Here is a 15,114-nt window from a genome sequence, read left to right on the forward strand (position 1 = left end):
CTGCCAGCGGTGCTTTATACTGTATAATAATAGGCCATCCTCCCTCCTGCCAGCGGTGCTTTATACTGTATAATAAGAGGCCATCCTCCCTCCTGCCAGCGGTGCTTTATACTGCATAATAAGAGACCATCCTCCCTCCTGCCAGAGGTGCGTTATACTGTATAATAAGAGACCATCCTCCCTCCTGCCAGAGGTGCGTTATACTGCATAGTAAGAGGCCATCCTCCCTCCTGCCAGAGGTGCGTTATGCTGTATAATAAGAGGCCATCCTCCCTCCTGCCAGTGGTGCTTTATACTGTATAATAAGAAGCCATCCTCCCTCCTGCCAGAGGTGCGTTATATTGTATAATAAGAGGCCATCCTCCCTCCTGCCAGAGGTGCGTTATACTGTATAATAAGAGGCCATCCTCCCTCCTGCCAGAGGTGCTTTATACTGTATAATAAGAGGCCATCCTCCCTCCTGCCAGAGGTGCGTTATACTGTATAATAAGAGGCCATCCTCCCTCCTGCCAGCGGTGTGTTATACTGTATAATAAGAGGCCATCCTCCCTCCTGCCAGCGGTGCGTTATACTGTATAATAAGAGGCCATCCTCCCTCCTGCCAGCGGTGCGTTATACTGTATAATAAGAGGCCATCCTCCCTCCTGCCAGAGGTGCGTTATACTGTATTATAAGAGGCCATCCTCCCTCCTGCCAGAGGTGCATTTTATTGCATAATAAGAGGCCATCCTCCCTCCTGCCAGAGGTGCGTTATACTGTATAATAAGAGGCCACCCTCCCTCCTGCCAGAGGAGCGTTTATCTGTATAATAAGAGGTCATCCTCCCACTACTAGCGTTGCATTTGTCTATGTAATAAGACGCCATCCTCCCCCTGCCAGCAGCGCGTTTATTTGTATAATAAGAGGCCATCCTCCCCCCTGCCAGCGGCGCATTTATCTGCATGGAATGGCACGACTAGAAGGGCTGTTTAATGCGCAAGGAAGCAAGATGTATGTGGACACATCTGTAAGTTATAAATCTATATTACTTTAACTTATTTGGGATGATGTTTTTTAGAATGGTTGCATAAAATTAGATTTATTTATTTTTTTTAAATCAAAAACTGATTTATTTTATTTAAATAGGCTTTTTTATTACTTTTTTTTAAATAAACGTTTAAGAAATTAAAACATTTACTTAGAATTTTTTTTTTATAAAAAATCCTATTTAAATAAAAAATTACTGATTTAAATCAAATAAATCCGTTTTAGATTTTATTTAAAAAAAAAATCCAATTTTATCCAACCCTCTTTTTAGTCTTCACTCTCACAGATGTCCTCAGAATCACAGCCTGAATAATGATCCCTTAACTGTGGGGCCTTAGACCAGAATATGGGCCATTTACTGTAATTTAAGGATTCACTAGTGAAGGCCAATTGTAAGACAGTTGTGCCTGCGTTTGGCATTTGATTTGCAGAGGTGTAAACCACAGAGCTTCCAAAACACAAGGATTAAATTCCTATGCAAGCAGAATTTTCCTCGCTTCCACCATAAAACAATGCCACGTGTGGAAAAAACAAACAAACTGATTTTCAGTCAGAACTTTGAAATAAGTAATCACAAAAAAACAAATGTTTAGTGCAGCGGTTCCCAAACTTTTTTGAATCACGGTGTCCTAATGTATCAGCATTGTTTTCACGACACCCCTAAGCCAAAAGTTTGTTATTGAAAAATTCAGAAAAAAATGAGTAAAGTAGTACAGTGAAGTAAATTGTGCTGAGCTGGCATCCTTAGGGTCAGTTATGTGGTGGTGGAGAGGTTTGTGCTTCTGTTTGTCCACATATTTATATTACATTGACCATAAATAATATGATTTGGTGCTGGCCCAGCAACCTGAGGCAGGGGCAGATCTAGACTGTTGTATTAGGGGGGGAGTTAATGATTAATTCCGCCCCCCCCTCGCGGCAACCCCCCACCCCCCCGTGACCCCCCCTTGCAGCAACCCCCCTCCCTCCCGCGACCCCCCCCTTCGGCAACCCCCCTCCCCTCTCGCGGCAACCCCCCCTTTCATTTCACTTACCTCTGCTGCTCCTTTGATGTTCTCCCTCCGGGTTTCGGTCAGCTGCTCTCCCATCCTGCACTGTGACCCGGGCAGCTATTTAATGCAGCAGGTGACCAGGGTCACAGTGCAGGAGCCGGGAGACCAGATGACTGGTGGGAGGACATCACCAGAGCCCCGATCTTCGGTCCCTGGACAGAGGTAAGTTTTTTTTTTTTATTAGCAGTGATCAGCGTGTGGTCTATTTAGATCACAGGGTGTGAGGAGCCGGCTGTGATCGCTTCCTCCCCGGCTCAGGTGACAGGCTGTCACTGACACATCCCCCTAACTGGGAGACGGGAGCTCCGATCACAGCACAGCCCAGCCATTATCATCTCTGTCCTCTGAACTTAATGATGCAGAGGAGAGAGATTATAATGGTCGGACAAACTGTGCTAGGGGGGGCGATCCCGCCAATCGCCCCCCCATGGATCCGCCACTGACCTGAGGCACCCCTGTAAGTGTCCTGAGGCATCCCACGGCGCACAGTTTGGGAACTACTGGTTTAGTGTAATATTTGTTATTCAGCAGTATGACACAACTTGGCAGAGACTTTTGCATAGAAGCGAGAATAAATAAGTGATCTCTAACAGAGCAGATGCAGAGTGACTAACAGACTGACAGACCTGCAGAAACGCAACGCTCTTAGGGGAAGGGCCAGTAAAGTCAAGGTATTTTCACGCACGGCCGTCTTAGCTTTGTGGCCTGCATCAATTTTCTGTTTTGTGGTTCACTGACCACTTTATACAATGAAACCGCATGAGAACCCCCAAGGTGTCAAAGTTTGGGGGACAGCCCAGCATCAGAGTATTAGAAAGATACATTTTGTTTTTTATATTTTTTTATTCTACTACAGATTACCCTTTGTGGAGAGTTTGCAACGGTCAGTGCGTGTCCAAGCAGCGACACGGCATGGTTACTTATTTATAGAAATTAGGAGGAAACTATATAAATAACATATATTGTATTAAAGAACTCCAGCCAACCGTTAAAATGCTCAATAATGGTTTCACAGGTAATAAATATCGTTGTCTAAAAAGACTCACAAGCGATAAATGTTATCCGGATTACCCTGTGCCCCCAGGGGGCTGCTAACAAGCCATGGTGACAATATTTGTTAGACAACCGCAGAATGTACAATAATGTCCAATATTATAAGTCGCCGGTGAGTTCTATGCTCATACTAGCTTTTGTCTCCAACACGGCCTGGGCTTGTTCTGTCTCTCTATTTCCTCCCGTCTCTCTCCTCAGCACCCCCCTAATCTTTTTCTCTTCCTCTCTCTCCATCTTTCTCTTCCCGCTCATCTAGATCTCTTATCAGCACTTGATATCCCTAAGTGACTTTTCGATAACTTTTATACAGTTTTGGCTGTGGATAACGCTGTGCTGTTGTTATTGGGTGATTACCAGGAGTGTCTGTGTTGTCACCATGGGGCGGTATGTGACCAGTAATTATGGGGAATAACCAAAGTGTTTGGAGACTGTAGATCCGTGACGTGCGGTGAGTTCAATGGCTGGGGAGGCACACATGTAAAAACTCTGGAACATGACAGGGAGTATGATAGTTGAGGGAGCATGACAGGGGAGGCTCTGCCTCCCCTGACAGCACCTCCCTGCTGTAGATGTGTGTTATACTGAAACTCTCTGGTAGTGACATCACTGACACTGGTGGGATGGGTCTGAGTTCAGACCAACATGCCAACGTGATGACATCATTTTTTATCAGCAGTCAATTTTATTACATTAACAAATGATGCAGTAATTGTCTAATCTACAATACAAGATATGTATAACGAATGATTAGTGAATGGCATTACTACTTACTATTTATAGAGATACCATATATTATTACAGTATATCATTTTTATAATGCACCTGAATTTTATCATATTTTGCATTGTGTATTCTAAGTAAGATAAACAGACCTTATGTACAAATACAATTTATCAATAGACAAATTGCAATAGGTTATTAAAACCGGGGACCTACCAGAAACTTTCATTTCGCCCGACCTACCGGCCAGTGTTGCATCTTTGCTGGGTAACTGAGTCTTGGAGCTCATGTCTCCCATGTATGCGCCACGTAACAGCTGGAACAGAAATATCCGAGAGGTGAGGAGACGGGGGGAGGTCAGCATGAGCTTCAAGGTGTCCAGGCGGATCCGGAGATTCTAGATTCACACGGATGAAAACGTCCTACCAGGGGATATAAGGACATCACATTTCTCAGTCAATAGCTCATACTCATCCCATATAGCACCAATACCTACAGGAAGGCCACTGTTTCCAGCAGCAGATAGAGACTTACAAATGGGGGTACAAATGCCAGGAAATATGTATACACGTTAAAAACACAGTTGAGATGAATTTTACAGATCGCTGTATTGTTTCTAATTCACTGAAAAGCGTCAAATGTACAGAAATGACAGCAGTAGTGTTACACCGAAAACGCCAAGGGGTAAATTTACTAAAGCTTCAAAAAAAAAAACAACTGGAGGTGTGCAAATAGCAACCAATCAAATACTAGCTATAACTTCCAAAAGTGTACTAAATAGGAGAGTCAGGATTCTGACCGTCAGGGTCCCGACTGTCGGTATTTCATACCGATCCCCTAAATAGATGATAGCTATAATCTGATTGGTTGAGTTTAGCGAATTAGAAATTAGGGGTGTGACACGATAGAACGGTCGGAGTGGTTGAAGGAAAAGGGATTTGGCGACACTTTGATCTGAATTTTTGACCTCCAATGTGGGATATGGCTTTTAGTCCTCGGCAAGGCCAGTGCTGAGATGTTGGTGGCCCCTCTCCCCAAGGCCCTCAAACCACTCTTAAGCATGTGTGAGGGGCAGTGCATGCTCATAAAAATAGAGAAATGCAGGAGCCCCTTTAAGGTTGCCCGTGGTCGATAAAAAAAGGTATTTTGTCGTCATTAGCGCAGTGTTGACCTGAGCATGAGCTCTTTCCAAAATCCTGAAGGGGACGGTCCAGGGTGCAGGTGTGAGGGGCCGTGGATATTCATGTTGTCACTACCAAACCCCCACTTCTGTAGCATCACGCAGCAGGGGGAGAGACTATAATGTGATTCGCTGCGAACCGCGTCATCACGCCCCACCCACTTCACTGGGAAAATAGATGGGGTCTAGGAGATTGGGCTACTTTCCCTGAAGTCCAGGGGAACTCACCAATATAGGGAGTCTCCCAGACCTCTCAGGAGGATAATCAAGTATATCGTACATGCGCTTAACTTGCATTAGAAACATATCTGAAACGTACATGTGTTGTATACAAATCATTGTAACATAGATGCGAAGTGTCACATGAAGCAACAGGGGATATTGCATAGTAACCGTCTCATCCCAACAGGAAATACCAATATCTGAGCAGCAGAAACACAGCAAAATGTTCATTACATAATTTCACCACTTTCCAGGAAAAAAAGAAAAGATATAAATTGTTGCAGCACGGATGGCGTAGTTATTAGCATTAAATTACTGAGGTCAATTCCTGACCAAGGTCCTATCTGTGTTGAGTTTGTATGTTCTCCCTTTGTTTGCGTGGGTTTCCCCTGGGTGCTCCAGTTTCCTCCCACACTCCAAAAACATACTGGTAGGTTAAAAAAAACGTACAACTAGTGTGTATGTGCGCGCATGTGATGTACACATAGGGCCTGATTGAGCAAGGATCGTAACTGCCATTACGCACGCAATCGGCCAATTGTTGCAACCTACGCATGCATCGCAGTTTGCAAACTAGCCACTGCGATCGGGACTGAAATCACAGTGACCGCGCAGACCCATCGCATAGCGATTGACAAGAAGTACCGTTTGGAGGTGGTCGGCGAAACGCAGGCGTGCCAGTGCATTTGAACGCCGTTGCAGGGGTGTGCATAAATGATCCACTGCAATGCCGTACGCTGCCCGAGGTCTCATAGCGTGCGATGAGGTTAGCAATTCCTGAGTAAGGTCAGAGCTTGTGCAAGTGTGCGTGAGGCTGCGATGGTCCTCCATGTTACCGGTGCTAAGTATTACGGATGTGTGTAAGGTAAGGTGGGCGTCCCTGTGTAGTGCTGCGAAGGAATAGCGATCGCAATGAATTAGCATACTTTCGCGGTGAGACTGCGTGCGTAATCGCTATTGCAATCCAAAATGAATCAGGCCCATAGATTGTAAGCTCCACTGGGGCAGAAACGGACATATTCTCCGTAAAGCTCTGCGGAATATGCGTGCACTGTATACATAACTGTTATTAAATGTTATGTTATTGGCAAGCTCAGGGGACGAGATACGATGGCACATACAGTATATGTCTTAGAAATAAGCAGTTTAAATTTACACAATGCTATCTACATGCTGGAGGGACAGTATTTGTTGCACAATAATAGCTGTTACCCAAGGGGATGGCTTATTCACTTAACAAATAACACCACATTCACTCAACAAATGTAAATGCTATATATTACAGCAAATACATAAAAGTTTTCATTCTTTTCCTTCAAAAAAAAATAAAAAATAATGAGCATTTTTCAAGTTTCTTAAACACCAGTCTGCAGTTACCAATGACACATGCCATAACACTTATACAGTATAAGGTCTATTATTATAAGTATGATAATCCCCCAGCACTAAGAGCACTTATATAATACTACACAGTGAGCAGTAACTGTGCTGTGCAATCAGCAGGGAGGCAGACCTGCTCAAACACCCCCCCAGCTGTCCCGATTTCTGTATGTCCCGCTGTGCTGTCACTGAGGCACTATGTATGCACTACCTGCTCATGTAATAACAATGCACACACACAATCTGTATTACACAGCCAGGGACTAGCACAGAGCTCAGTGAGGGAAATGCTCCAGCAGCAATCTATAATAAACTTATTACATGTATGAGGCAAAGAAATAAGCAACTTACCTAACAACAAGCTGCTGCCATGAGCAAAACATACAACTTTACTACACCTCCCGGCATGCATCAGGAGGACTACAACTACGGTGTCCTGCGTGGGGTATAATACCTAAGAAGGCGTTACAGCTGCTCTGCTTGGAGTCCTTACAACATTATTATTTATTTATTTATTTATTTATTACCAGTTATTTATATAGCGCACACATATTCCGCAGCACTTTACAGAGAATATTTGTCCATTCACATCAGTCCCTGCCCCAGTGGAGCTTACAATCCATGTTCCCTATCACATGCACACTAGCGTTAATTTTTTTTTTTGGGAGCCAATTAACCTACCAGTATATTTTTGGAGTGTGGGAGGAAACCAACGCAAGCACAGGGAGAATATACAAACTCCACACAGAGCCGCGGTGGGAATTGAAAACGGGCTCAGTGCTGTGAGGCAGTAATGCTAACCACTACACCGTCTGTGCTGCCCTTATGTATTGTACACTGTGCACAGAACTACTTATGTCACCTGAATACTTGGGTTATTTTCGGTTTCTGTTGGTCTTATTTTTTTAAAATACATTTAGGGACCTATTTATCTAATAATATTTGCGAGAAATTCCTTGAAAATAGCCGTTTTCGAGGGGTACCAGCAAACAATAAGTATCCCCTAGATGTAATATGGAGAGATCACAGAAGATATCTCTGATATCTGCGGCGGTCCCTCCATTTTCTACAGCAGTCGCAGCTGTCAGACTTAGAAAGCATTGGAATCATACTCAGCCAGGTCGGCACTGCAGGGGGTATGGCAGTGGCAATGGTGGGTGGTGAGAGAGTGTGGCGGTGCCATCGCATCATTGCGGACCGGCCCTTCGTTATACCATGCAGAGATTTCCGCTATTGTAAAGCAGGGGGACAGGGCTACAATTATGCATTTCAGCGCGAATCGCGTCATGGAACCACTCGAGATCTCCCACTTTCACCAGGTAAGTGGGGGGGGTGGCGGCCAGACCGGGAGACTTGCCATCGATTTTCGGGAGCCTCCTGGCCATTGACTTTCCGGAGCTTGGCCCCATAGGATAGCACCATCTCTAGTTGGCATTACCCTATAGTAGCCTATGGGGTTACTAGTGCACCGGAGACAGTAACCAGGATGGCATTACGCTCTTCATCAGGAAGGGCCTTATTTGGATCTCAGTAAATTTGCGTGAAGATATTCATATTCACTTTGCGAATTTATGTGATAAATATTTATCACATCCGCATTAAAAATGCTGATTGTGATAAATATAAATAAGCCCCTTAGCCAAGCTGATTCTAATTCGCATGAAAGTCGCAATGTGCACGAATATATATCGCCAATTTCATAACCAGATCAAGTATCCACACACCGATTGCAATCACTAGTGCATACGGATTGATCCGTCCGTTAATGTACCACACTTTCCGAGAGATGGGCGGTAACAGGGTGGAACTATTATGTCTCGTGGGAGTGTAGTGGGCGTGTAAGCCGACTTCCTTGCTTAAACGCAGCGCACGGAGGGAGATGGGATGGCTGTTTTAGCCGGTTATCATTGGTTAATCTGCTAGCCTTCAGTGAACACTTTTTTCTTGTCTCAAATTATTACATTTAAAATGCAGCTTCATATTTGACACTTCTCTGCTTTATGTCAAATCAATAAAATAATATTAATATCCTGTACCGGTAGCGGCGTATTGCTTATGCGGTGATATGTGAGGCTAAGTAGCGGTGTATTGGTTATGTGGTGGTATGTGAGGCTATATAGCAATGTATTGCTTATGTAGTGGTATATGAGGCTAAGTAGCGTTGTATTGGTTATGTGGTGGTATGTGAGGCTAAGCAGTGGTGTATTGGTTATGTGGTGGTATGTGAGGCTAAGCAGTGGTGTATTGGTTATGTGGTGGTATGTGAGGCTAAGCAGCGGTGTATTGGTTATGTGGTGGTATATGAGGCTATATAGCAATGTATTGCTTATGTAGTGGTATATGAGGCTAAGTAGCGGTGTATTGGTTATGTGGTGGTATATGAGGTTAAGTAGCGGTGTATTGGTTATGTGGTGGTATGTGAGGCTAAGCAGCGGTGTATTGGTTATGTGGTGGTATGTGAGGCTAAGCAGTGGTGTATTGGTTATGTGGTGATATGTGAGGCTATATAGCAATGTATTGCTTATGTAGTGGTATATGAGGTTAAGTAGCGGTGTATTGGCTATGTGGTGGTATATGTAGCTAAGCAGTGGTGTATTGGCTATGTGGTGGTATGTGAGGCTAAGCAGCGGTGTACTGGTTATGTGGTGGTATGTGAGGCTAAGCAGCGGTGTACTGGTATTGTGGTGGTACGTGAGGCTAAGCAGCGGTGTATTGGTCATGTGGTGGTATGTGAGGCTAAGCAGTGGTGTATTGGTTATGTGGTGGTATGTGTAGCTAAGCAGTGGTGTATTGGTTATGTGGTGATATGTGAGGCTAAGCAGTGGTGTATTGGCTATGTGGTGGTATGTGAGGCTAAGCAGCGGTGTATTGGCTATGTGGTGGTATGTGAGGCTAAGCAGCTGTGTTTTGATTATTATTTGGTGGTATGTGAGGCTAAGCAGTGGTGTATTGGCTATGTGGTGGTATGTGAGGCTAAGCAGCGGTGTTTTGATTATTATTTGGTGGTATGTGAGGCTAAGCAGTGGTGTATTGGTCATGTGGTGGTATGTGAGGCTAAGCAGTGGTGTATTGGTTATGTGGTGGTATGTGTAGCTAAGCAGTGGTGTATTGGTTATGTGGTGATATGTGAGGCTAAGTAGCGGTGTATTGGTTATGTGGTGGTATGTGAGGCTAAGCAGTGGTGTATTGGCTATGTGGTGGTATGTGAGGCTAAGCAGTGGTGTATTGGTTATGTGGTGGTATGTGAGGCTAAGCAGTGGTGTATTGGTTATGTGGTGGTATGTGAGGCTAAGCAGCGGTGTATTGGTTATGTGGTGGTATATGAGGCTAAGTAGCGGTGTATTGGTTATGTGGTGGTATGTGAGGCTAAGCAGCGGTGTATTGGTTATGTGGTGGTATGTGAGGCTAAGCAGTGGTGTATTGGTTATGTGGTGATATGTGAGGCTATATAGCAATGTATTGCTTATGTAGTGGTATATGAGGTTAAGTAGCGGTGTATTGGCTATGTGGTGGTATGTGTAGCTAAGCAGTGGTGTATTGGCTATGTGGTGGTATGTGAGGCTAAGCAGCGGTGTACTGGTTATGTGGTGGTATGTGAGGCTAAGCAGCGGTGTACTGGTTATGTGGTGGTACGTGAGGCTAAGCAGCGGTGTATTGGTCATGTGGTGGTATGTGAGGCTAAGCAGTGGTGTATTGGTTATGTGGTGGTATGTGTAGCTAAGCAGTGGTGTATTGGTTATGTGGTGATATGTGAGGCTAAGTAGCGGTGTATTGGTTATATGGTGGTATGTGAGGCTAAGCAGTGGTGTATTGGCTATGTGGTGGTATGTGAGGCTAAGCAGCGGTGTATTGGCTATGTGGTGGTATGTGAGGCTAAGCAGCGGTGTATTGGCTATGTGGTGGTATGTGAGGCTAAGCAGCGGTGTTTTGATTACTATTTGGTGGTATGTGAGGCTAAGCAGTGGTGTATTGGCTATGTGGTGGTATGTGAGGCTAAGCAGCGGTGTTTTGATTATTATTTGGTGGTATGTGAGGCTAAGCAGTGGTGTATTGGTCATGTGGTGGTATGTGAGGCTAAGCAGTGGTGTATTGGTTATGTGGTGGTATGTGTAGCTAAGCAGTGGTGTATTGGTTATGTGGTGATATGTGAGGCTAAGTAGCGGTGTATTGGTTATGTGGTGGTATGTGAGGCTAAGCAGTGGTGTATTGGCTATGTGGTGGTATGTGAGGCTAAGCAGCGGTGTATTGGTTATGTGGTGGTATGTGAGGCTAAGCAGCGGTGTATTGGCTATGTGGTGGTATGTGAGGCTAAGCAGCAGTGTATTGGCTATGTGGTGGTATGTGAGGCTAAGCAGCGGTGTATTGGCTATGTGGTGGTATGTGAGGCTAAGCAGCGGTGTTTTGATTATTATTTGGTGGTATGTGAGGCTAAGCAGTGGTGTATTGGCTATGTGGTGGTATGTGAGGCTAAGAGGGGTATTCAATATGAAAGGTTAACTTCCCTGGCGAAGTTAACGTTTCATATCAGAGTTTTTTTCTGCGTAAAGGTATGGTGCGCGCTCCCGCTTATCCCCGTATTCAAAATAAAATTAACGAAAACGGGAAACTCCGAAGTTGGATTTGCGTAAAGTTACGAATTTTTCCTTAAAATAATTGTAAGAACATGGGGGAACACTATGGGTACCCCCGTTTTAGCGTTTAATTGAAAGTCGGGGATTTAAATAGCCGCAGCAGGTGTTTTTTTCCCGACATTGAAGAAGTGATGCAGAAGAGCACTTAGGTTATTTTTTCCTGTTTTTTAAGTGGTCCCATCAAATTTGGGGTACATGAAAATGGGTACTAGCATATTTTGGTGTCCCTAAAGTAAGTTTTTAAAAATTCTGCATTTGTGCACCTGCCGCTATAATTCTATTCTAGAAAACACGTGCCGCATACATGCAGAATAGCCCTGAACCTATTTCCCTATTGTTTAACAATTTTTTCAAATTTTTTATTTTTTCACCCCAATTTTTAAATAAATTTTTTGGAGTGTCCCTATTTTTTTTTTAAACTTTTCTTGACACAGTTCTTTTTTAAATGTCAATCTCAGGGGTGCAGGCTATTTTTTTTAAGCCTGCACCCCTAAACCCCAATTCTGCACTTTTTTTCGACACCTATTCAATGGTGAAAAGTTATCCCCGTTTTTTATCAAAGACTTTTCAAAACTGCGATAAGTCTTTGAAATTGAATACGGTGTAAAACTAAAACCAGTTATATTAACGCAAAAAAGTTAAAAAGTGCGATATTAACGCAATAAACGATGTTATCGCACCCATATTGAATACCCCTATAAGAGGTGTATTGATTATGTGGTGGTATGTGAGGCTAAGCAGCGGTGTATTAGCTATGTGGTGGTATGTGGGGTTATATAGTGGTGTATTGGTTATTTGGTGGGATGTGAGGCTAAGTAGTGGCGTATTGGTTTTGTGATGGTATGTGGGGCTATATAGTGATGTATTGGTTATGTGGTGGTATGTGAGGCTAAGTAGTGATGTATTAATTATGTGGTGGTATATGGGGCTATATAGTGATGTATTGGTTATGTGGTGGTATGTGAGGCTATATAGTGATATATTGGTTATGTGGTGGTATGTGAGGCTATATAGTGATGTATTGGATATGTGGTGGTATGTGAGGCTATATAGTGATATATTGGTTATGTGGTGGTATGTGAGGCTATATAGTGATGTATTGGTTATGTGGTGGTATGTGAGGCTAAGTACTGGTGTATTGGTTATGTGGTGGTATGTGAGGCTAAGTAGTGGTGTATTGGTTATGTGGTGGTATGTGAGGCTATATAGTGATGTATTGGTTATGTGGTGGTATGTGAGGCTAAGTACTGGTGTATTGGTTATGTGATGGTATGTGAGGCTAAGTAGTGGTGTATTGGTTATGGGGTGGTATGTGAGGCTATATAGTGATGTATTGGTTATGTGGTGGTATGTGAGGCTATATTGTTATGTATTGGTTATGTGGTGGTATGTGGGGTTCTATAGTGGTATATTGGTTATGTGGTGGTATGTGAGGCTATATTGTTATGTATTGGTTATGGGGTGGTATGTGGGGTTATATAGTGGTATATTGGTTATGTGGTGGTATGTGAGGCTAAGCAGCGGTGTATTGGTTATGTGGTGGTATGTGAGGCTATATTGTTATGTATTGGTTATGTGGTGGTATGTGGGGCTATATAGTGGTATATTGGTTATGTGGTGGTATGTGAGGCTAAGCAGCGGTGTATTGGTTATGTGGTTGTATGTGAAGCTGAGTATCGGTGTACTGGCTGTGTGGTGTTATGTGAGGTTAAATAGTTGTGTATTGGCTATGTGATGGTATGTGAGGCTAAGTAGCGGCATATTAGTTATGTAGTGGTATGTGAGGCAAAGTAGAAGGTGTATTGGTTATGTGGTGGTATGTGAGGCTAAGCAGCGGTGTATTGGTTATGTGGTGGTATGTGAGGCTAAGCAGCGGTGTATTGATTATGTGGTGGTATGTGAGGCTAAGCAGCGGTGTATTGGCTATGTGGTGGTATGTGAGGCTAAGCAGCGGCATATTAGTTATGTAGTGGTATGTGAGGCAAAGTAGAAGGTGTATTGGCCATGTGGTGGTATGTGAGGCTAAGCAGTGGTGTATTGGTCATGTGGTGGTATGTGAGGCTAAGCAGTGGTGTATTGGTTATGTGGTGGTATGTGTAGCTAAGCAGTGGTGTATTGGTTATGTGGTGATATGTGAGGCTAAGTAGCGGTGTATTGGTTATGTGGTGGTATGTGAGGCTAAGCAGTGGTGTATTGGCTATGTGGTGGTATGTGAGGCTAAGCAGCGGTGTATTGGTTATGTGGTGGTATGTGAGGCTAAGCAGCGGTGTATTGGCTATGTGGTGGTATGTGAGGCTAAGCAGCAGTGTATTGGCTATGTGGTGGTATGTGAGGCTAAGCAGCGGTGTATTGGCTATGTGGTGGTATGTGAGGCTAAGCAGCGGTGTTTTGATTATTATTTGGTGGTATGTGAGGCTAAGCAGTGGTGTATTGGCTATGTGGTGGTATGTGAGGCTAAGAGGGGTATTCAATATGAAAGGTTAACTTCCCTGGCGAAGTTAACGTTTCATATCAGAGTTTTTTTCTGCGTAAAGGTATGGTGCGCGCTCCCGCTTATCCCCGTATTCAAAATAAAATTAACGAAAACGGGAAACTCCGAAGTTGGATTTGCGTAAAGTTACGAATTTTTCCTTAAAATAATTGTAAGAACATGGGGGAACACTATGGGTACCCCCGTTTTAGCGTTTAATTGAAAGTCGGGGATTTAAATAGCCGCAGCAGGTGTTTTTTTCCCGACATTGAAGAAGTGATGCAGAAGAGCACTTAGGTTATTTTTTCCTGTTTTTTAAGTGGTCCCATCAAATTTGGGGTACATGAAAATGGGTACTAGCATATTTTGGTGTCCCTAAAGTAAGTTTTTAAAAATTCTGCATTTGTGCACCTGCCGCTATAATTCTATTCTAGAAAACACGTGCCGCATACATGCAGAATAGCCCTGAACCTATTTCCCTATTGTTTAACAATTTTTTCAAATTTTTTATTTTTTTATTTTTATTTTTAAATTTTTAAATAAATTTTTTGGAGTGTCCCTATTTTTTTTTTAAACTTTTCTTGACACAGTTCTTTTTTAAATGTCAATCTCAGGGGTGCAGGCTATTTTTTTTAAGCCTGCACCCCTAAACCCCAATTCTGCACTTTTTTTCGACACCTATTCAATGGTGAAAAGTTATCCCCGTTTTTTATCAAAGACTTTTCAAAACTGCGATAAGTCTTTGAAATTGAATACGGTGTAAAACTAAAACCAGTTATATTAACGCAAAAAAGTTAAAAAGTGCGATATTAACGCAATAAACGATGTTATCGCACCCATATTGAATACCCCTATAAGAGGTGTATTGATTATGTGGTGGTATGTGAGGCTAAGCAGCGGTGTATTAGCTATGTGGTGGTATGTGGGGTTATATAGTGGTGTATTGGTTATTTGGTGGGATGTGAGGCTAAGTAGTGGCGTATTGGTTTTGTGATGGTATGTGGGGCTATATAGTGATGTATTGGTTATGTGGTGGTATGTGAGGCTAAGTAGTGATGTATTAATTATGTGGTGGTATATGGGGCTATATAGTGATGTATTGGTTATGTGGTGGTATGTGAGGCTATATAGTGATATATTGGTTATGTGGTGGTATGTGAGGCTATATAGTGATATATTGGTTATGTGGTGGTATGTGAGGCTATATAGTGATGTATTGGATATGTGGTGGTATGTGAGGCTATATAGTGATATATTGGTTATGTGGTGGTATGTGAGGCTATATAGTGATGTATTGGTTATGTGGTGGTATGTGAGGCTAAGTACTGGTGTATTGGTTATGTGGTGGTATGTGAGGCTAAGTAGTGGTGTATTGGTTAT

General features: G+C 43.2%; 1 protein-coding gene across 4 annotated transcripts in view; it reads right to left on the bottom strand.

Moving 5' to 3' along the window:
* The window catches only part of MSRA (methionine sulfoxide reductase A), a 431,273-nt gene extending 424,203 nt beyond the window's left edge, over positions 1 to 7,070 (bottom strand). For 2 of the 4 annotated variants that reach the window (XM_088447548.1, XM_088447546.1), the window contains exons 1-2: positions 6,985 to 7,070; positions 4,095 to 4,273 (exon numbers count right to left, since the gene is read on the bottom strand). In XM_088447548.1, the coding sequence (XP_088303674.1) occupies positions 4,095 to 4,215 (121 nt within the window). In that variant the 5' untranslated portion in view covers positions 4,216 to 4,273; positions 6,985 to 7,070. Of the gene's footprint in view, positions 1 to 4,067; positions 4,274 to 6,984 lie in introns of all 4 variants that reach the window. The other 2 variants (XM_088447547.1, XM_088447545.1) reach the window with 1 other exon arrangement.
* Positions 7,071 to 15,114: the final 8,044 nt, after the last annotated feature.

The sequence above is a fragment of the Taudactylus pleione genome, unplaced genomic scaffold (genome assembly GCF_031769625.1).
Source record: "Taudactylus pleione unplaced genomic scaffold, aTauple2 ptg000434l, whole genome shotgun sequence".
Classification (NCBI taxonomy): Eukaryota; Metazoa; Chordata; class Amphibia; order Anura; family Myobatrachidae; genus Taudactylus; species Taudactylus pleione.